Here is a 21,244-nt window from a genome sequence, read left to right as displayed (position 1 = left end):
GACCAAAGGACAGATTTCCACCGGTCTAATGTCCATTGCTCATGTTTCTTGGCCCAAGCAAGTCTCTTCTTATTGTGTCCTTTAGTAGTAGTTTCTTTGCAGCAATTTGACCATGAAAGCCTGATTTTACGCAGTCTCCTCTGAACAGTTGATGTTGAGATATGTCTGTTACTTGAACTCTGTGAAGCATTAATTTGTGCTGCAATCTGGCCTATTTATTGCCTTACCTCCCTAATCTTACTACATCCGCACACACTGTATATAGATTCTTTCTATTGTGTTATTGACTCTACGTTTGTTTATCCCATGTGTAACTCTGTGTTGTTTGTATCACACTGCTTTGCTTTATCTTGGCCAGGTTGCAGTTGTAAATGAGAACTTGTTCTCAACTGGCCTACCTGGTTAAATAAAGGTGAAATAAAATAAATAAAAATCTAAGGTGCAGTTAACTCTAATGAACGTATCCTCTGCAACAGAGGTAACTCTGAGTCTTCCTTTCCTGTGTGGTCCTCATGAGAGTCAGTTTCATCATAGTGCTTGATGGTTTTTGCGGCTGCACTTGAAGAAACTTTAAAACTTCTTGAAATGTTCCATATTGACTGACCTTTTTGTCTTGCTTATTTGAGCTGTTCTTGCCATAATATGGATTTGGTCTTTTACAAAATAGGGCTATGTTTTGTATACCACCCCTACCTTGTCACAACACAACTGATTGGCTCAAATGCATTAAGAAGGAAAGAAATTCAACAAATTAACTTTTTAACAAGGCACACCTGTTAATTGACATGCATTCCAGGTGACTACCTCATGAAGCTGGTTGAGAGAATGCCAAGAGTGTGCAAAGCTGTCATCAAGGCAAAGGGTGGCTAATTTGAAGAATCTCAAATAAATAATATATTTAGATTTGTTTCACACTTTTTTGGTTACTACAGGATTCCATATGTGTTATTTCTTAGTTTTGATGTCTTCACTATTATTCTACAATGTAGAAAATAGAATAAATAAATAAAATCCCTGGAATGAGTAGGTGTGTCCAAATTTTTGACTGGTACTGTATGTTTGAATTTTCAAACTAGTTTTCATTTGAATGCAGATAAAGTGTTTATCAAAAGAAATCACTTTAGCATGTGAAAACACAGAATCCTACTCATTACTCCATGTGCTTAACCTACCTACGACTTGGCCGTCAGCCAAATCGGGGCACCTGGCTCATGGTCTGGAGGAAGCCCGGTTCCACAACGATAGAACCCCCTCCATTAAATAAACTGTTTTAACCTCCCTCTTCCTGTAATTGGAGAGTTTCCTAAACTACTGTCTCGACTTCTATTACTATAGAACGTTGGTTATGTAATTATTACCCCATCATGTATTTTTCCACAATAAAAAATAAATACCAAACTGTTATGACAGAAGCCTGGCGACTGTTCTAGCCGTGAAGATAGTTCAACTTGTCTATGGATAGCCTGAAATATTGGCTTTCAGTTCAGAGAAAGTCTACATAAGAACCATGAACTGTATGCAGACATTAAATGGACATATTTGGCGAGTTATCAATTACTGCACAGGATAAGTATTATCAGAGGACCTTAGAGTTTGCCAAAAACAAAATTATTCTGGCTGGAATTATTACTTCCACCATGTGAAAATAATTGACATGGCAGATTTGAACGGGACTAAAATTACGAATGTGGTGTTTTGTGCTCGGGCACATAATTACATTACCCGACTTCCCCCAGTTAAACTAATCTGGTTCGAATAGGGTTTTAGAGAGTGGATAGGATTTCTCCTAAAATTGCTACATTATTGAATGGTCCACAATTAGTAAATAGTCCATAGATCACTGTGGAGGTGTAATAATACCCATAAAACCTAGCGGTCAGACAGGGAAATGGCTCCAATTGTTTTTCCATTATTCCTTTTCCCATAGGGGATTTCATAAACATTTAAAATAAGGGCTGTTTTTCGTGTAGGCTTACCCTGGCTTGACGTTCTGATAACAATGTAAATCTCTCTCGGACAGGTGACTTTAGCAGTATATTTGTCTCTATTTACTCTCAGAGTCGAAAAATGCTAATTAGCGTCAAAGTAGACATCATGCAAGACTACAAATCCCTGCAAGCTCCTGCACGTCATCTCTAGCAGGCACCTTTGCCAACAGGTACATTTAAAGAAGTGTAGCCAATTTATGAATTACTACATTTAAATAACATTAAAAAGTTAATCCAGAGATTTTTACCTTTGCCTTGATTCGGCAGTCTAGTTCAGGTCATCATGGCATTTGTAGTTCTTTATGATAGCCACATTAGCAGACAATTAGCATTTTATTTGTTGGGGGTAAATACAGCCGAATATATTGATAAAAGTCAACTTGTCCGAGAGAGATTTACACAGTTATCAAAATGTCACCCCAGGGTAAGCCTACACAAAACGTAGCCCTTATTTTAAGTGTTTCTAAATGAATGGTGGAAAAACGATTGGAACCATTTCCCTGTTTGACTGCTCGGTTTTATGGGTATTATGACTCATGCCATGGTACTTTATTGAGGACAGGGTGTGAGTCTCTGTCTCTCTCTGCAGTGTGGAGGAGCAGAATGGAGCAGGGGAGAGAATGGTCCAGGGGAGAGAGGGAGAGCGAAACGGTGTTGTGTAGCTGACAGCTGCCACTGTCTGACATCTATTACTATAATCTGAGGCCACTGCTTCAGCGACAGGAGGCAGGTACACTGACACACTGCACACACACACACCACAGAGGGGCTCTCTCTGTATCCTGATAAGATATGTATCAGAAGCCTCAATCACCTTGTTCTGTTTATATAACCACTTCAAATCAGCTTAGATATGGTTTTAAAGGGCTAGTACCCTAAATGACAAAATGACAGATTTTATAAACTACCCTGAAAGGCGTCGTTGCAATACACAGTCACAAATCAACTGCCAAGGTGCTATACAACTGGATTTGAAGTTAATTTGAGAACAATCCCTGTATTGTTTCTCTGTGTAGGATCTATTATGAAATACATTAAATAATATTACGAACTAATCTCCTAATCAGACAGTATGGCCAGCTGACTATTGGTCTGTAGTTAATATGCACACACTATGGCTATTGAAAAAGCTCAAAATAAATCTTGTGTTGTGCTTTTGGGGCACAATACACTCCTTTATTTTCCAGTCATGACTATCTGAGGTAATTTACTGTGGCAGAGCAGGGGAATTATCGTTAATGGAGCATGAGTCCATGGCTGCCTGAGAGCCAGTGATTAATGGAACACACAAACAAACACTCTCACATGTGCAAACACATCCACACACACATACCCACATGAAAAAATACTACAGTTTACTATAGAATACTATAGTACTTAATATAGAAAAGTAAAGTATAGTATAGTAAAATGTAGTATACTGTAGAATACTGTACTACATACAGTAGTATCTCTTGATCATGTATAGTACTGTTGTAGTATACTGTAGAATACTATAGTAAACACTACATTATTATCTGCAAAAAAATGCTAAAAAACACTAGTAAATACTACAGTAATGTCATCAAAAACACTTTTTTTTTAAAACTATAGTAAATACTACAGTATTTAATTTGCATATACCCTGCCCATTCCCCACCCCCATGTCCCAATTTGTGCCAGTCATAAGTGAGAAACCTACATGCCAAGTATAGACCAAATATTGTGTCCCCTACAGTTTATTAAAAAAAGCAGAAGCTCTGAACTATCTGTTCAGACAACAGTCCTACCTACCTACCTACAGGTTATGGAGAATTAGCTCTTTTAGTATTTCTTCAGTTGATTTCCCGAAGCCCCCACTTCTATGTCAAAGATTATAAAACTAAAATACGTCAGTGAATACTACAGTAATGTCTGCTAAAACACTTTAGTAAATACTATAGTATTTATAACATAGTTTACTGTAGTATTTCTTTCATGTGGGTACACACGCACATAAACATGTTTATGTGCAAACACATGCACGTACGCACACACATGCACACACACACACAAACATGTTTATGTGCACACACACATGTATCCCCCCCCCCCCCCCCCCCCCCCACACACACACACATGCACACTGGTCCAGCAGTATACAAGCATATAAATAAATCCAACCCCATTTGCAAAACATGAAATTGAGGCATTGCCTTATTACGTTGCCTCTGGCGCAGAAGGGAGGTTTTACCCTTGAGCCCCCTTCAGAAGGGTGTTAGGGGTGTTGGCATCCAGCCTAGGGAGAGCTAGCTCGGTTGTATGTGCTCTTGGCAGCGGTGTGCAACCAGAGCTTATTATCCCTGGGAGAGGAACAGCAAAGCTACCAGGGTGTGGTCCTCAGCACGTACATGTACACAACAACACAGGAGGGAGGATATCCTCCATGTCTAAAACCAGAGTGGATATCTGACAGATTATACCTGATGTGCTTCAATACAGTAGGCCTACTGGTGTCCAGTTTGATGACATTCAAATGGAACGGTTTATTCAGTGATAAAGTTATGGAGGATATGTCATTTAAATGGCATAGGCCAGTGGTGGTCAATAGGCTAGTGGTGGTCCATAGGCCAGTGGTGGTCAATAGGCTAGTGGTGGTCCATAGGCTAGTGGTGGTCAATAGGCTAGTGGTGGTCAATAGGCTAGTGGTGGTCAATAGGCTAGTGGCGGTCCATAGGCTAGAGGTGGTCAATACGCTAGTGGTGGTCAATAGGCTAGTGGTGGTCCATAGGCTAGTGGTGGTCTATAGGCTAGTGGTGGTCAATAGGCTAGTGGTGGTCCATAGGCTAGTGGTGGTCTATAGGCTAGTGGTGGTCAATAGGCTAGTGGTGGTCCATAGGCTAGTGGTGGTCAATAGGCTAGTGGTGGTCCATAGGCTAGTGGTGGTCTATAGGCTAGTGGTGGTCCATAGGAAGTGTTATCATTGTTTTGTCTAACCTCTAGATTTAACCTTCCCCTCGCTCTCTATTATTGTCACCCTACTGTTTCTCAAAGCCATAGGGTGGCTGCCCAGCAGTCATGATATAAACATATGCATCCTATAGTGGGAATACTGGATAGTGTTTGTCTAGGTAAAGCAGTCAATTGTCCTTTTGACACCCACTTGCAGGTCCAGTTACATTCACACATAGAGGATTATGGCTACTGGCAGCGTATACGGAGGGTCCTGTGTAACATTGAATAACATAGAGCTTTGTGTGCAGTGCTTTACACTGACTTCACACTGCACAACAGCCAGTGACCTATTAGTAAAGCAGCACAATCCCATTGAACATTTCAGCTAAATTTGATTAAATTATTATTACTTTTGAATCATTTTTTGTATGGGTCACATCCCAGCTAGCACATAATGTTCTGAGAACCATATGTTTCTTAGAGCTTGGTGAGAGCGTGATTGTCCTATGGTTATTTTGCATACAACCTTCCCACAACTTTCTGGGAATGGTGCAGAATAGTTGCTTGGCTTTGGAACATCCTCAGCACATTTAAGTAAGTTGACAGAAAAAAAGTTGTTTTCTTGGCATATCATTACTTTAACAGAATGTTTCCCAAAAGTTCTAACATGGTTACAATTTTGGTAATGTTCTAGGAATGGTTCCAAGTGGTTTGACATTGGTAATGTTCTAGGAATGGTTCCAAGTGGTTTGACATTGGGAATGTTCTAGGAATGGTTTCCAATTGGTTTGACATTGGTAAGGTTCTAGGAATGGTTTCCAATTGGTTTGACATTGGGAATGTTCTAGGAATGGTTTCTAATTGGTTTGACATTGGTAATGTTCTAGGAATGGTTTCTAATTGGTTTCACATTGGTAATGTTCTACGAATTGTTTCTAATTGGTTTGACATTGGGAATGTTCTAGGAATCGTTTCTAATTGGTTTGACATTGGGAATGTTCTCAAATAGTTCAGAGAAGGTTAAGAAACAATGGTCTTCTGTAGGAATTCAGTACTTCAGTGTAACTTCCTACAAGTGTATTCATGGTTCTACTTAAAGTCATCTTCTCAAATTGTTCCGAGAACATTAAGAAACAACGGTTTCTGTGGGAATTTCAGTATAATGTTTCCTACAGGTTTCCTCATGGTTCTATATTAAGTAATGTTGTTAGAATGTTCATAGAACGTTAAGAAACAACGTTCTTCTGTGGGAATTTCTGAAAACTTTAATAAGGTTCAAAGAATGTTATAAGAATGTTTTTTTTAAACATATACATTCTGTTCTCAGCAACAACAAAACTCTCTCTATCCTCTCTTGTTAGGTATGTTAAGGTGTGTCGGCCGCGCTCAGTAATTGTCCTCACCTGATCTTAATGAGTGCTTATTTCCTTTGGAATGGGGTCTGTTTGAATAAACTAAAATGAACAGCTTTGTATGAGTTAAATAAATAAACAGCAGGCAAGTGCCATCCTGGTGGCACACTGGACTAATTCCATGGATAGAGAACAGAAGATCATAGGTTTCAAACTCACTGATGCTCTGTCACCATAAAAAATAGATGTGTTTGCATGATTAATGACTAAGCAAATGATTTCCATGTGTCCTATCTGTGCTTGTTGTTCAAAACAGTTAACCTAAGATGGCCGTTTTATTAAAAGCCTTAGTCAAACATTTAGTGAAAGTTATAAGGAAGTTACTCAAAAACCTCCAAATAACAATTTTATTCAAAACATTCACAACATTTAGAGAACAACATTAATAAAACCTCCCAGGAAAAGTTTTAGGGAACCATAATAAAACATTTTCAAAACCTTCCTGCAAACTAAAATGGAATGTTCCTAGAACAGGAAAAGGAACAGCCTGGTCTCAGAGCAAAACATATTATATTTCACTAAAATCCGTAGCACCATGACATTGGCCTAAGTAAATCCGGAACACTCAAATGAGTATGATATGTTGCGTTTGGTATGACAGTAGGTTACTTAAGGCAAAAAGGAAAGGAGCATGGTTAACGCAGACATCTAGCAACTCAAAGGTTGTGTGTTTGCATCTCATCACGGACAAGTTGAACATTTTAGCAACTACTTATTACTTATTACTTTTTAGCTTTGCAACTACTTAGCATGTTATCTAACCCTTCCCCTAATCTTAGCCCTTTAACCTAACTCCTAACCCTAACCAGCTGGCTGGAGTGTTTAAGGACATATTCAATCTCTCCCTATACCAGTCTGTTGTCCTGACTTGCTTCAAGATGTCCACCATTGTTCCCGTAACCAAGAAAGTGAAGGTAACTGAACTAAATGAATGTCGCCCCACGACACTCACTTCTGTCATCATGACCTGCTTTGAGAGGCTAGATAAGGATCATATCACCTCCACCTTACCCAACACCCTTTACCCACTACAATTTGCATATCGTCCCAATAGATCCACGGATGACGCAATCGCACTGCACACTGCCCTATCCCATCTCAACAAGAGGAATATCTATGTAAGAATGCTGTTCATCTAATACAGCTGCAGCCTTTAACACCATATTGCACTCCAAGCTCATCACTAAGCTTGGTGACCTATGTCTGAATCCTGCCCTGTGCAACTAGGTCCTGGACTTCCTGGCGGGGCGGTCCCAGGTGGTGAAGGTAGGCAACAACACCTCCGCTACGCTGATCCTCAACACGGGGGCCCACCAGGGTGCATGCTCAGCCCCCTCCTGTACTCCCTGTTCACCCATGACTGCATGGCCACGCACGTCTCCAACTCAATCATCAAGTTTGCAGAAAACACAACAGTCATAGGCCTGATTACCAACAACAACGAGACAGCCTACAGGGAGGAGGTGAGGGCCCTGGTGGAGTGTTGCCAGGAAAATAACCTCCCCCTCAACGTCAACAAAACAAAGGAGCTGATCGTGAACTTTAGGAGACAGCAGAGACCACGCCCCCATCCACATTGACATGGCCACAGTGGAGAGGGTGAAAAGCTTAAAGTTCCTTGGGGTGTACATCACTGACAACCTGAAATGGTCCATCCACACAGATAGTGTGGTGAAGAAGGTGCAACAGCGCCTCTTCAAGCTCAGGTTGCAGCTAAACAAAAAACATAAGTTCCCACGACTTCCAAGGGAACCAAATGTGCTAGATATGGATCATATGTGTTTTTCTCCAATTACAATTGAGTTAATGAGGAATGGCCAAGTCATCTTGGCTTCCTCAGATGATCATATAAGTATGAATAGTAATTATGGTAGGCCATCATACTTCTGTAATTTTTAACATTTTAAGTTTACCCACATTGTAAATCCCAGTTTGAGTGAATTAGGTCTCCAGATAATGAAGACAATGGTGGCAATTTGTAATGTATAGCTGGCGCTGTGAATATATGTACTATGCCTCTGAATCTTTATTAATTTGAGTTATCTTCTGTTGAAATCGCAGGGTCGCATCGTAAAGGACATTCTGACGTATACTACGTCCAGGGGTGGAGCAAAACCCTGCTGCCGACTCTCCACAAACGATAGCATTACGCAGAGAGGGCGCGCGTTTGTGATTCGCGAGAGCTGGCCCTCCCTCCTAGTGGGTGACTTGTTAAAATAGTTTTCGGGCGGAGTCGACTGCAACTGGGATATATCTGTGTGCAGTGAGTACGCAGGAACAAGCCGTGTACAAGTCCGTCTGTTTTTGGAATTTGGTACTCCGGAGAGGGACCGGCAGACAGAAGCGAAGGGAACTGAATAAAGAAAGAGCACCACACAGTCGAAAATGTCTTCGAATAAAGACGATGGTGGATGGAAGAAGTTTGTATGGGATTCGGACAAGGGGGAATTTTGTGGACGCACAGGGGGGAGTTGGTGTAAGTATGCAATTCTGATATTTATGATCACGGTAATTGGCCATTGTGGCCGGAGGTTTTAATCGAAATTGTGATGGATCTCATATGGCACGATCGAACTTCTATTGGGCAGTATGGAACACGCACCGAGTCTTAATTTAATCTTGGTGCATAGCACCTGTTTGATTTGACTTTGCAGCAATGTGTGCTACAATGGTACGGTGTCACCGACTCTATATCATTGCCCATCGCCACTCGTTGTTCATGGCTCTCCATGTCTGTGTTGTGAGTAATAGCATACCGTGAACATGCGACCAGTTTTTGCTCATATTTCACTGTCCTTGCTAGGAACCTACTGCCTTATTCAAAATAACAGCCTACCGACTGTTCCAAGCAAAGATGGGTTCGCACATCTTAAATTAATATGAGAATCCAAATAGGTCGTTGAAAGACGGTGGTGGGAATATGCATAATACATTATTAGAACATGTTATTCTAAAGGTTCGAATCCTAATAGTACAGTAGGCTAGTTGATCACACTGCAGAGACGCAGCCGCCTATGCCTGGAAGGAGACTAGAACTCTCCATCGCAGTAACATGATCTATAAGTATTAGGATTGAATTACACCATATGTACATGCTGTAGAGACTTAGTTTAATTTCCGATGTAAAATGACACAATCAAAGGGTTAAAAATGCATCATAGTCCAAGGTGATTCAAGGTGATGGGGCCTACTTGGAATTATTGAGAGGACATTCCATCTTGTGTTACTACTATTCGATGTGGATACTGTGTCACTTTAATTAACAATGGAAATGTATTAACTAGACTAATTGTACTTTTCTCGTTTCTATCTTCACCCATGTCTTCCCTCGTCTCAATGTCACACAACTACCCGACATTTTCGGTATTCAGAGGATGACCAGCTGAGCGACAATTCATGTTGCAATTTTGCTTATTTACCTAACGCCCTCAAGTTGGTTGGTTTGGTCATTTACTTCAACTGTGTTTTGTGTGTATTATCTCAAGGCCAAACCTCGTTTTGGATCTTTTCTTTTCATTTTTGTGGTGACCATATTTTTTTATTTAGTCATTTTTCTTGTTTGGTGGGGGGGTTACAAGCACAACATATCATTTAATATTCAGTTCAATAAAATGAGAAGGAAACCTAAAGAAGTGAGCCTCCAACCCCACTACCCCAAACCCAAACATGTCTCCAACCAACACTGGTGCTCCTCATCCATCCAATTTAAGTGGTGCATAATTTTGTACAATGTGTGTGACACTATCCATGACTTTAATGATGACTCGTCTCCATTCGGCCACTTGCATGATTAATTTAATCTGTCTACAATGCAAGAACATATGTTTTATCTGGTGTGATGCATGGAGAGAGAGGAGATATTGAACCCTCGTCTATAATATGGATAATGTATGCACCCTTGTACCGGCCAATTGTGATCAGGGAAAACGCATGATCTGGATAAGACACTGGGTGGTTGTGATGTCGCCTGTTCCTTGGCAAAATTATAAGGACATCTTAAGTCCTGCGTAATTGATTGAAAGGGAACTGCTGTCTCCTATAAGATGTGACCTTTTGACATTGTCTTATGCACCACTAGGCCAAAACAGTACTAGCTCTGCAGGTCTGGTGGGTTGGGGCACCACTAGGCCTATACAGTAGTATTTCTGCGGGCTGGTGGGGGCAGCAGGGTTGGGGGTGACTTGAGGAGATTCTAATACTGTACTAGTACTATGGCTGGACTCAGGGCGGCAGTTAACCTAGCGGTTAAGAGCGTTCGGATGGTAACCGAAGGTTGCTGGTTCAAATCCCGAGCCGACTACGTAAAAATCTTGACAATGTGCCCTTGAGCAGGGCACTTAACCATAATTTATCCCGTAAGTCGCTCTGTATAAGCGCCTCTGCTAAATTACTAAAATGCACTGTACCTGCAGGGCTGGCTTAATGCAGGGGCTTACCGGGGCTGAAGTCCCTGGGCCCAAGCCTGTGGGGGGGCCAAGAGGAAGCAAAATAATATTAAGTTGTTTTACAAAAATAATATTAAAAGATATGTGTGTGTGGTGTATATCTTTTTATTGCCAACCACAGGACTCGAGCCCGCTCTCAATGAGTGTAGACTGCTGCTGCCACTCTACTAGTCATCAGATGGTGGGAGGAGACGCGGTATGAGGCCCACATGGGTAACTGGGGGGGGGGGGATTAATACAAATAAACTGCATAATTAAATAAATGTGACTGGTCAATTGTGAGTCAGGGGCAGGGCCCAAGCCCGTAGAGGGTCCAAGATGCTTTTTAAAAATGTATTTGTATAATAAAAAATAAAAATGTTTTATCCAACCACAGGAGCCCCACTCTCAATGTTTGAAATCCACCAGAGAGCATAATTTAGTCACAGAAAATGTATAGTTTATAAAAAAAACAACTGTGGATTAAGTTTTAGCACGAGCACAGACCAAAATAAAGGAAACGCCAACATAAAGGGTGTTGGGTCACCACGAGCTGCCAGAACAGATTCAATGCGCCTTGGCATAGATTCTACAGGTGGACCTATCCATGCCAGAAAAATGCACCACACACCATAAGATGTACTTTGTATCCCTCGTTTACTTAAGTGTTTCCTTTATTTTGGCAGTTAGCGGTATACCTACAGTCGGGAAGGCTGCAGTTTGGGCAGCGTGCTCCAAATGTACAGTTGCGGCCATAGACATATAATCCATAGAAGGGTTTCGTAACGTCTTACTTTGGCAATTTGACTGACTGTTAAATTCAAGGGTACACTTTGACTGACTGTTACATTCAAGGGTACACTAGCAATGAATGCCAGTCCTGACGTTAGTCAGACCTGCCATTTATGGATTATAATTCTATGGTTGGTTGTGGCTGTTGGTTTGCCTTTTGCAGATTTCAATATACCAAAACCCCGGGCCTATGATTTCTCATTCTGGACCTGTATACCTGTGCTGGTTTTATGCATATCCCAGCTAGCACATTTTGGTTCCTTGGAAGTTGTGGGAACGTTACGTTTTTGGTTTCCCATTGGTTCTGATTACGAAATAATGTTTCCTGACCTGTAAAACAAATGTTCTGAGAACGGAAGTGAACAGTTCACATGTTCTGGGAATGTATATATTTTCTTTTTAAGGTTGTAGGGAGGTTCTGTGAATGTTCTATGGTTCCCTGGAAGTTTTCCTGGAAGGTTTTATTAATGTTCTGAGAATGGAAATTCTAGGTTATTTGAAGGTAATTAAATAACATTCTAAGAACATGTTTCAATAAGAGTAACACTGCTAGCTTAACTGTGTTGAACTCCAAGCACAGATCAGACACATGTGAATTCATTTTCTTAGGCATGAATCATTCAAATGCAAAACTTAAAGAAAAAAAATGTATTGTGGCACGTTGTCAGTGAGATTTGACCCTATGATCTTCTGTTCTCTAGCCATGGAATTAGTGCAGCTAGCATGCATTTTTTTTACTCATACAAAACTGTTCACTTTAGTCTATTTAAACAAACCTCCATTTTAACTTCTTGCGGATCATTGGGACGCTAGCGTCCCATCTGGCCAACATCCTGTGAAATTGCAGAGCGCGAAATTCAAATGACACATCGTAATATTAAACATTCATGAAAATACAAGTGTCCTACATCAGTTAAAAGCTTAACTTCTTGTTAATCCAGCCGCTTTGTCAAATTTCAAAAAGGCTTTACGGCGAAAGCACACCATGATTATCTGAGGACAGCGCCCCGCATACAAAAGCATTACATACATACTTTCCAACCAAGCAGAGGCGTCACAAGTCAGAAATAGCGATTAAAAAATAAATCACTTACCTTTTGAAGATCTTCATCTGGTTGCAATCACAGGGGTCCCAGCTACATAACAAATGGTCATTTTGTTCGATAAAGTCCTTTATATCCCCAAAAAGTTAGTTTATTTGGCGCGCTTGACTCAGTAATCCACCGGTTTCCCTCGTTCAAAATGCATACAAATGAATCCCGTAAGTTACCAATAAACTTCTTCAAAACAAGTCAAACGTTTCTAATCAAATCTCAGGTACCCTAATATGTGAATAAACAATACAATTTAAGACAATAGTACTGTCATTACCGGAGATAAACAACGAAGTACATGCACTCACCGGAACGCGCTACAAACACTACAGCCAAAATGGGAGCCATTTACAAAAACAACAAATTCTAGCTCATTTAAATTAAATAAAAAGCCTGAAACTCTTTCTTTATTTTTTTATTTTATTTTACCTTTATTTAACCAGGCAAGTCAGTTAAGAACAAATTCTTATTTTCAATGACGGCCTGGGAACAGTGGGTTAACTGCCTGTTCAGGGGCAGAACGACAGATTTGTACCTTGTCAGCTCGGGGGTTTGAACTCGCAACCTTCCGGTTACTAGTCCAACGCTCTAACCACTAGGCTACCCTGCCGCCCCTTTCTAAAGACTGACATCTAGTGGAAGCCCTAGGAACTGCATTCTGGGAGGTTTAGATGGTACAATGATTCTCTACACTATGCTTGCTTGTTTCGTCGCAAACTATTTTAGCAACCAGGAAAAGGCGATGTGATTTCTGCAACAGTGCCCCTAAATTGAACATTCTCTAAACAATTTGAGAACATTACTTTTAAATAGAACCATGAGGAAAAGTTCAACTGAGGTACTGAAATTCCCAACTAAGAAACATATGGTTCTCAGAATGTTATATACTAGCTGGGTATCCTGCACCATTCCCAGAATGTTGTGGAAGGTTGTATGTAAAATAACCATAGCACAACCACACTCTCACCAAGCTCTAAGAAACATACTGTATGGTTCTCAGGACGTTATGTGCCAGCTGGGTAGTATCTAGGTTTTGTATAAAAGCTGAGCATGCAGACTGCCCCCATTGTTATTGGGACCTGAATGTATTAAGACCAATAAATTATTTGCGATGTGGACACTATTTTTAGAGCAACCTAGTCTCTTGTGACAGGCCTAACAATTAAAGCTGAGTAGCTAGCTTGAGATTTGTTTCTGGGTTCTGAGTTTAAGAGCAACCAAAAGCGAATTTTGACAATTTGATTTACTCTGAAGCCTGAAGTTGTTGTTCTCCTGGCTACTACTGTATGATCTACTGGTTACACTTTCGTTTTCCTGCCCTCAGTGAAGAGTCAAGACAATATCTACTGTTATAGGTGGATTACTATTTGGAACAGTAGCTTTGTGGTTAGGTCACCTCCTGCTCCCTCCATAGGAGACACGGGCTTCTCTGTCTGCATGCATTCTACCTGTATAGGTATCACTGAGCCCAGGTGTGCATCCCAAATGGCACCCTTTTCCCCTATATTGTACACTTCTTTTGACCAGGGCACTACATGGGGAATAGGGTGCCATTTGGGACTCATTCTAGTTATGGATAGTCTGTGTCCGAACCAGGAAGCTTAAAGTAGAAATCAGGTGGGCTTGGATTAGTAGTAGAGCCAGCCAATCTATTTATCTAATTTTTAATATGTTTGATAGTGTTGTGGTGCAATGACTGGGCAGTCTATTGAGGTTTGACGATAGGATAGACACGAATGAGATTGAATTGGAACACTGAGAAAACACTCTTCTGACGACACAGTAGGCAGACTTGCTGTTTCTCTTTCTTAAGCTGTACCCTTCTTGTCTCACTTTGTGGTGCAAGACATTGCTTATGTATTTATATTAAAATGGTATGCATTTTAAGTCCCCAACTCCACAAACACTACAGTCAAAAATGAAAGTGGGGATCCACAGTCTACATGTCTGCTGTGTTTAGCGTACTGTACACACTGGCTCTGCAGGGCTGGTTAGGGTGGCAGGGTTGTGTTGACTTGAGCAGATTCTTAATAACTAGAGCAGATTCTTAACTACTGCAGTAATACTAAGGTTGGACTTAGGACTTTATTATGGGGAATGTTCCTTGTTTTTCAGGGCAGATTTAACATTCTACAATTGCGGAATGCTGGAGTTCTGTATGTGCTTTTTGTATGACTCAATTAAATGAGTGGAAATGGACCTTGTCAACAACATAACAACCAGATCTTAATTTCATGGCATCACTGGTGTTTGTAGTTTTTTTTTAAAGGAAAGAAAGGTATGTCACAATCATCTGTCCTCCACATCTTTTGCATGGTGATGACCCATTTCTCTCTCTCTCTCCTTTTACAGTTAAGATTCTAGGGTTCTACTTAATCTTCTATGCTTTTCTGGCTGGAGTATTCATCGGCACCATCCAGGCCTTGCTTCTCACCCTCAGTAACTACAAACCCACCTGGCAAGACAGAGTTGCTCCCCCAGGTAAGGTATCACTGAACACTAGACACTGAGCCACTACTGCTGCCTGGGGATAAGAGATGGTGTCCAACCACAGTGGCTTTGTTTGAATTGGCACCCTATTCCCTACCCACTGGTCAAAAGTAGTGCACTATGTAGGTAATAGGATGCAATTTGGGCTGCAGCCAGAGTCTAACATGCATGTTTGTGTATCTCAGAGGGGTGGGTTATGTCCGTCAAACATCCTCTTATTGAATTTCACACTTTAACTCGTTAAGGGAGTCCCACTGTGAGATATCAGCTGAATTGACATTAGCACTGTATGGGCCAGAGAGCAGGCCGGCACAGTACCGTTTTGAGGTCCGACACAGAGGACTCTTGTCTTTCAAGTAAACGGTGGGTGTCATCCATGCATGCAGCATGTGGAACTATTTTGGTACTGGTTCAGTGTTTATGGCCCTGGCTCATTTAGGCTAGCTTGTACAGTAGTATGCTTACATCCAATAACAAAGATGTACAGAAGTGCTTCTGTCAAAATTAACTTGGGTCTAGTAGTGAACTGAATCCTTGACGTTTTACTGTTTTCCTACTGTTTAAATGCTCATGACGTATTGGACATTTTGGTGTAGGTAGTGGGTCGGTCAAGTGTCGCAATTAATTCCCCTAAAGGCCTCCCACATGGGCAGAGGCCTCTCTTCCCAATTTGTTAGGGAGTGTAGTGTTTAAAGAACGAGAACTGTTCCCGTTTCCCATTATTGGACTTTGCATATTTCATGTCTTTCTCCACAGTTTCCTCTTTCTGAGAGGCTTAGTCAGTTTCGCTGGAGTCTGTTCTGATTACGTGGGTGTGAAATGGAGGGAGAAGTGCTAATTGTGAACTTTACAGTGTGGTCCCCTAACAGAGCTCTCTCCTGATGCCTTTGACTAGAGTTAAAACAGACCGTGAAGTTCTGGTAGACATTGCTTGCTTCCTTTCCCAGGGAGAGCTCTGTGGTAAACTGTCAACGGCAGATGCTATTCTCTACTTTATTTTCTCCCCTTACACAACACAACCCAATCCCACAGCACCAGTGCCCTTCCACAGAGCATTAACCCTTTCCTGTTGGTGTTTTCAACCATGACATTGTCAAAGACATGTAAGCTGCATTTGAATTGGGTCTAAAGCTAGTATCCCAGTCATGTCTGTCTGGGTGTATATATATATAGCCATGGTCTGCTCGGGGAACCTCCATTAGGAGAGGTAGCTAGGCGTTGATAGTGCGTTACTTTCCACAGGAGGCCTGATAACTGGGCCATGTCTTCACAACGAAGAGGACACTAACAAGCAGAAAGAGAAGAGAAGCATTACTCTCTTCAGACTCCTCACCTCACTCAGTCCAGTTAGTTCTCTTTAGTTTTCTGGTCATGAAAGATGGAACTTAGTGTGGGGGCTGGGCTGGTTGTAAATAAGGAAGTAGAAGAGAATGGGGGTGGACGTGTTTTGGATCTTGTGTCGTAGCGTAGAGACAGTTGTCTTTTGTTTGAAATGGGCTTTTCCCTTTTACTGACCCGTCTTTCCTGCTAAGAACAATGAGAGGGATTCACCTTGTCTTCCTCTTCAAGACTGTTTTCCAAAGTGTGGACTCTTCGATGGATGACTGCCTCACTGAAAGACTTCATTAGAAAGCAAATTACACTGACTGTTCTTAACTGGTTTCATACTCAGTACTGTTGTGAGTTAGTGTAAATAGAATGGCCACAAGTCCACTGAAACATTATTGTCCTATTATAAGTGTGTATTGCTAATAGTACTTCACTTCTGTAACATTAAAACTGATGGTGACTGTCTGTTCTCAGGCCTGTCACACACCCCACGCTCCGACAAATCCGAGATCGCCTTCAACTTGAATGATGTGGAGACCTACTTGACTTACACCAAGGCCATGCGAGAGTTCCTGGTTATGTACGACGACGACAAACAGCGGGACCAGATGAAATACGAGGATTGTGGAGGTACAGGAACTGTTCCATTCCGCTCTCTACCCCCTACCCCTAGCTCCTAGTCCTACCCCTAGTCCTACCTCTAGCTCCTAGTCCTACCCCTAGTCCTACCCTCTAGCTCCTAGTCCTACCCCTAGCTCCTAGTCCTACCCCTAGCTCCTAGTCCTACCCCTAGCTCCTAGTCCTACCCCTAGCTCCTAGTCCTACCCCCTAGCTCCTAGTCCTACCCCCTAGCTCCTAGTCCTACCCCCTAGCTCCTAGTCCTACCCCCAGCTCCTAGTCCTACCCCCAGCTCCTAGTCCTACCCCCAGCTCCTAGTCCTACCCCCAGCTCCTAGTCCTACCCCCAGCTCCTAGTCCTACCCCTAGCTCCTAGTCCTACCCCTAGCTCCTAGTCCTACCCCCAGCTCCTAGTCCTACCCCCAGCTCCTAGTCCTACCCCCAGCTCCTAGTCCTACCCCCAGCTCCTAGTCCTACCCCTAGCTCCTAGTCCTACCCCTAGCTCCTAGTCCTACCCCTAGCTCCTAGTCCTACCCCTAGCTCCTAGTCCTACCCCTAGTCCTACCCCTAGCTCCTAGTCCTACCCTCTAGCTCCTAGTCCTACCCCCAGCTCCTAGTCCTACCCCCTAGCTCCTACCCCCAGCTCCTAGTCCTACCCCTAGTCCTACCCCCAGCTCCTAGTCCTACCCCTAGCTCCTAGTCCTACCCTCTAGCTCCTAGTCCTACCCCCTAGCTCCTAGTCCTACCCCTAGCTCCTAGTCCTACCCCTAGTCCTACCCCCAGCTCCTAGTCCTACCCCTAGTCCTACCCCTAGCTCCTAGTCCTACCCCTAGCTCCTAGTCCTACCCCTAGCTCCTAGTCCTACCCCTAGCTCCTAGTCCTACCCCCTAGCTCCTAGTCCTACCCCCTAGCTCCTAGTCCTACCCCCTAGCTCCTAGTCCTAGCCCTAGCTCCTAGTCCTACCCTCTAGCTCCTAGTCCTACCCTCTAGCTCCTAGTCCTACCCTCTAGCTCCTAGTCCTACCCCTAGCTCCTAGTCCTACCCCTAGCTCCTAGTCCTACCCTCTAGCTCCTAGTCCTACCCCTAGCTCCTAGTCCTACCCCTAGCTCCTAGTCCTACCCCTAGCTCCTAGTCCTAGCTCCTAGTCCTACCCCTAGCTCCTAGTCCTACCCCTAGCTCCTAGTCCTACCCCTAGCTCCTAGTCCTACCCCTAGCTCCTAGTCCTACCCCCAGCTCCTAGTCCTACCCCCAGCTCCTAGTCCTACCCCCAAGCTCCTAGTCCTACCCTCTAGCTCCTAGTCCTACCCTCTAGCTCCTAGTCCTACCCTCTAGCTCCTAGTCCTACCCTCTAGCTCCTAGTCCTACCCCCAGCTCCTAGTCCTACCCCTAGTCCTACCACTAGTCCTACTCCTAGCTCCTAGTCCTAGCCCTAGCTGCTAGTCCTACTCCTAGTCCTAGCCCTAGCTCCTAGTCCTACCGCCTGCCATGACACAGACCTAAGAGGTGCTCGGTGTGGTGGAAGCTCTACTTAGATGGAGGTGGTACTATCATCTTCTAGCATTTTGCTTATTGAATCCTTTCTGACGGTCTAACATCAGGTGGGATAGGAACTAAGTGTCCAGGACATGGAATGGAATTGTGTATTGGCTTCAGAGAGAAGGTGTTTTTTTGTAATTTGTTTTTGATGAATTAGTTGAAGCGAGCAGCTGTGGCTTCCTGTGCTCAGTTGTTTATTTTTGATTTCTCCTCCTCCTGCCTTCAGAGCAACCGGAAGACTATAAGAACCGTGGTGACCTGGAGAGTGATGTGGGGATCAGGAAGGCCTGTCGCTTCCAGAGGAGCTGGCTTGGGCCTTGCTCCGGCATGGAAGACAGAGACTTTGGCTTCAAGGAAGGAAAACCCTGCCTGATCGTCAAGCTCAACAGGATCGTCAACTTCAGGCCACGGGTAAATATCCTAAGGACATATAAAAAGTTGACCTCTTGTACAAACTGGTCACTGTGATATTTCCAGTGGCCCCTGGTTGTTAGTTTATGCATATTTCCCGGCAAAGTAGTAGTACATTATTGAATACAAAATCTACATAAACTTTCTTAGGTAAAAGTGTTACTGTTTTTAGCAGATTGTTTTGCCTCCTTCCTCACTGTGTACCTGGCCTCCATTCTTTCAGCCCCCCAGCTCCAATGAAAGCATCCCTGAGGGAGCCCAGACCAAGGTCCAGCCCAACGTCATGCCCATCTTCTGCACCAACAAGGTAGACAGAATTAGATGGAACAACATCAAATCACAATTGATCATTCCAATGTCAGTTGACAGTAGTCAGTAAAGCAACATTGAAGCCTAAGGGAATGTTTACTTGAATGGGGGAATGTTCATTCTAGCAATTCTAGAATTGCTTTCGAGGAATAGTCCCTGTTCCGTCACTAAACCAGGCATTGTAAATGTGTTTCTGGGTGAAGGTCAGATGTCAGAATGACCAAAATAGCACCGTCTTTCTCCTTCTGACTGTCTCACCCAATCTCTTTGCAGAGAGAGGAGGACGCCGGTAAGATGGGTGAGGTGAAGTACTACGGCATTGGGGAAGGTTTCCCCCTCCAGTATTACCCTTACTACGGCAAGCTGCTTCACCCCCAGTACCTGCAGCCCCTAGTGGCCCTCCAGTTCGTCAACCTCACCATGAACACCGAGCTGCGCATCGAGTGCAGAGCCTACGGAGAGAACATTGGCTACAGCGAGAAGGACAAGTTCCAAGGAAAATTTGACGTTAAATTCACTGTCACCAACTTATGACCACAGTTAGGTTCATAGCACTTTTTCTCTCCAGCCCCCTCTCCCTCCCCAACCATTTCTCAAAAGTAACAAAATAATTTAGGAAAGGGAGTTGGGGTGGAAATACAAAGTTAAGTTTAAAAAAAAATAAAAAATCACAACTAGTCTTGAACAAAAGTCATAACATACGGGACGACACTTCATCTGTCTGCTTTACACTGGCTTCTCTGCTTCTGTCTAGGGTTAGAATGTAAGTCGCAGGAGGAGTAGCAATAGCATCAAGTATTTATTCTACTGTAAATGAATAATATTCCTTGAGCCATGGGGACATGTTTCATTTATGACTGTAAATTGTAATTCCACTACTGATGTGTAGCGAGCAGTGTTTTGTCCCCCTCCGTATTGCTGCCTTGTGTGGTTTCTATACATATTTTTGGAGTGTACAGTGCAGTAGTCGCATACATTGGTCCTTTCCAAGCCATGTTGTAACCTGTTTACTTATGTGAGCAAGCTTTAGCAGTCCAAGATGTGTATATACTATATATGAATACTTAATAATTTAAAATATTGACACGGTACTCTCTGATCTCTTCTGACCCGTGTGAGGAAAAAGGCTGCACTCCAGGGAACTAGGCCTACTCTTTCCTTATTTTTGCCTTTGTCTGATTGATTGTGAGAATTTTCACATGGCTTTTCTTTTAGAATCATTTAAATGTGGGATAAGGGTTTTATTACGCTATTGTTTCAGGCTTTTACTTCCTTTCGTTCTGTTTGATTCCCTCTTAATGTCGAGTTGTGTCTCCGGGTTGTTGGGCTACTTTTGCCTGTTGTACGGCAACGGTGCTAACTCTGCTTTTTAAAGATGATTGTTTTGCTCAATTACGTCACCTCACAACGTGGTGTAACTTTCTGATGAATGTGTTAACCATTTTACATGGTGGAAGGAGTTTTATATTTATGTGGTTGTACTTTTTTTAATTTAATTTTTTTCTGCAGAAAAGTGTAATGTATAAATACAATACCAAAGTCACTGGTCCAAGTTGAGAATCTTATCAGAAGCAGTGCTGTACCCCGTGTTTTTAGGATTTCTTGTCGATGTTAAGTGCTAAACGTCAATGTCTAACATCAGTCACGTTATCAGGAGTTCTCATCCGCTCTTGTCATTTATTTAATCCCAGTAAGAAAAAAACCTGAAATAAAATGATGAAAACACAACTTTCTTTATTCCAGTCTCTCTCAAACAAGACCAATACTCCGCTGTAAGGACACACCGCACTAGTCTAAAGTGGAGTCCCCTCCTTGTCTCCTTTCCTTTCAATATGCACTGATCTGAAAGAACAGCACAGGTGAAAGGACAACCCCCTAGCGATGACCTCTGCTTTATTGCTGTGACCTTCCCTGTCCTTTCAGATCAGT

At 42.6% G+C, this 21,244-nt stretch overlaps 1 protein-coding gene across 1 annotated transcript; it reads left to right on the top strand.

The window, feature by feature from the left end:
- Positions 1–7,951: 7,951 nt before the first annotated feature.
- LOC110527208 (sodium/potassium-transporting ATPase subunit beta-233) lies at positions 7,952–21,043 on the top strand. The gene is made up of 6 exons (XM_036951370.2): positions 7,952–8,789; positions 14,976–15,104; positions 16,917–17,072; positions 18,822–19,006; positions 19,230–19,313; positions 19,589–21,043. The coding sequence occupies exons 1-6, from the start codon at positions 8,699–8,701 to the stop codon at positions 19,847–19,849; spliced, it is 906 nt and encodes a 301-aa protein (XP_036807265.1). The 5' UTR covers positions 7,952–8,698; the 3' UTR covers positions 19,850–21,043.
- The last annotated feature ends 201 nt before the right edge of the window (positions 21,044–21,244 follow it).

The sequence above is a fragment of the Oncorhynchus mykiss genome, chromosome 18 (assembly GCF_057628025.1).
Source record: "Oncorhynchus mykiss isolate SJ-2025 chromosome 18, ASM5762802v1, whole genome shotgun sequence".
Taxonomy (NCBI): Eukaryota; Metazoa; Chordata; class Actinopteri; order Salmoniformes; family Salmonidae; genus Oncorhynchus; species Oncorhynchus mykiss.
Note: the sequence above shows the minus strand (reverse complement) of the source record. Positions and strands in the feature narration are given on the sequence as shown.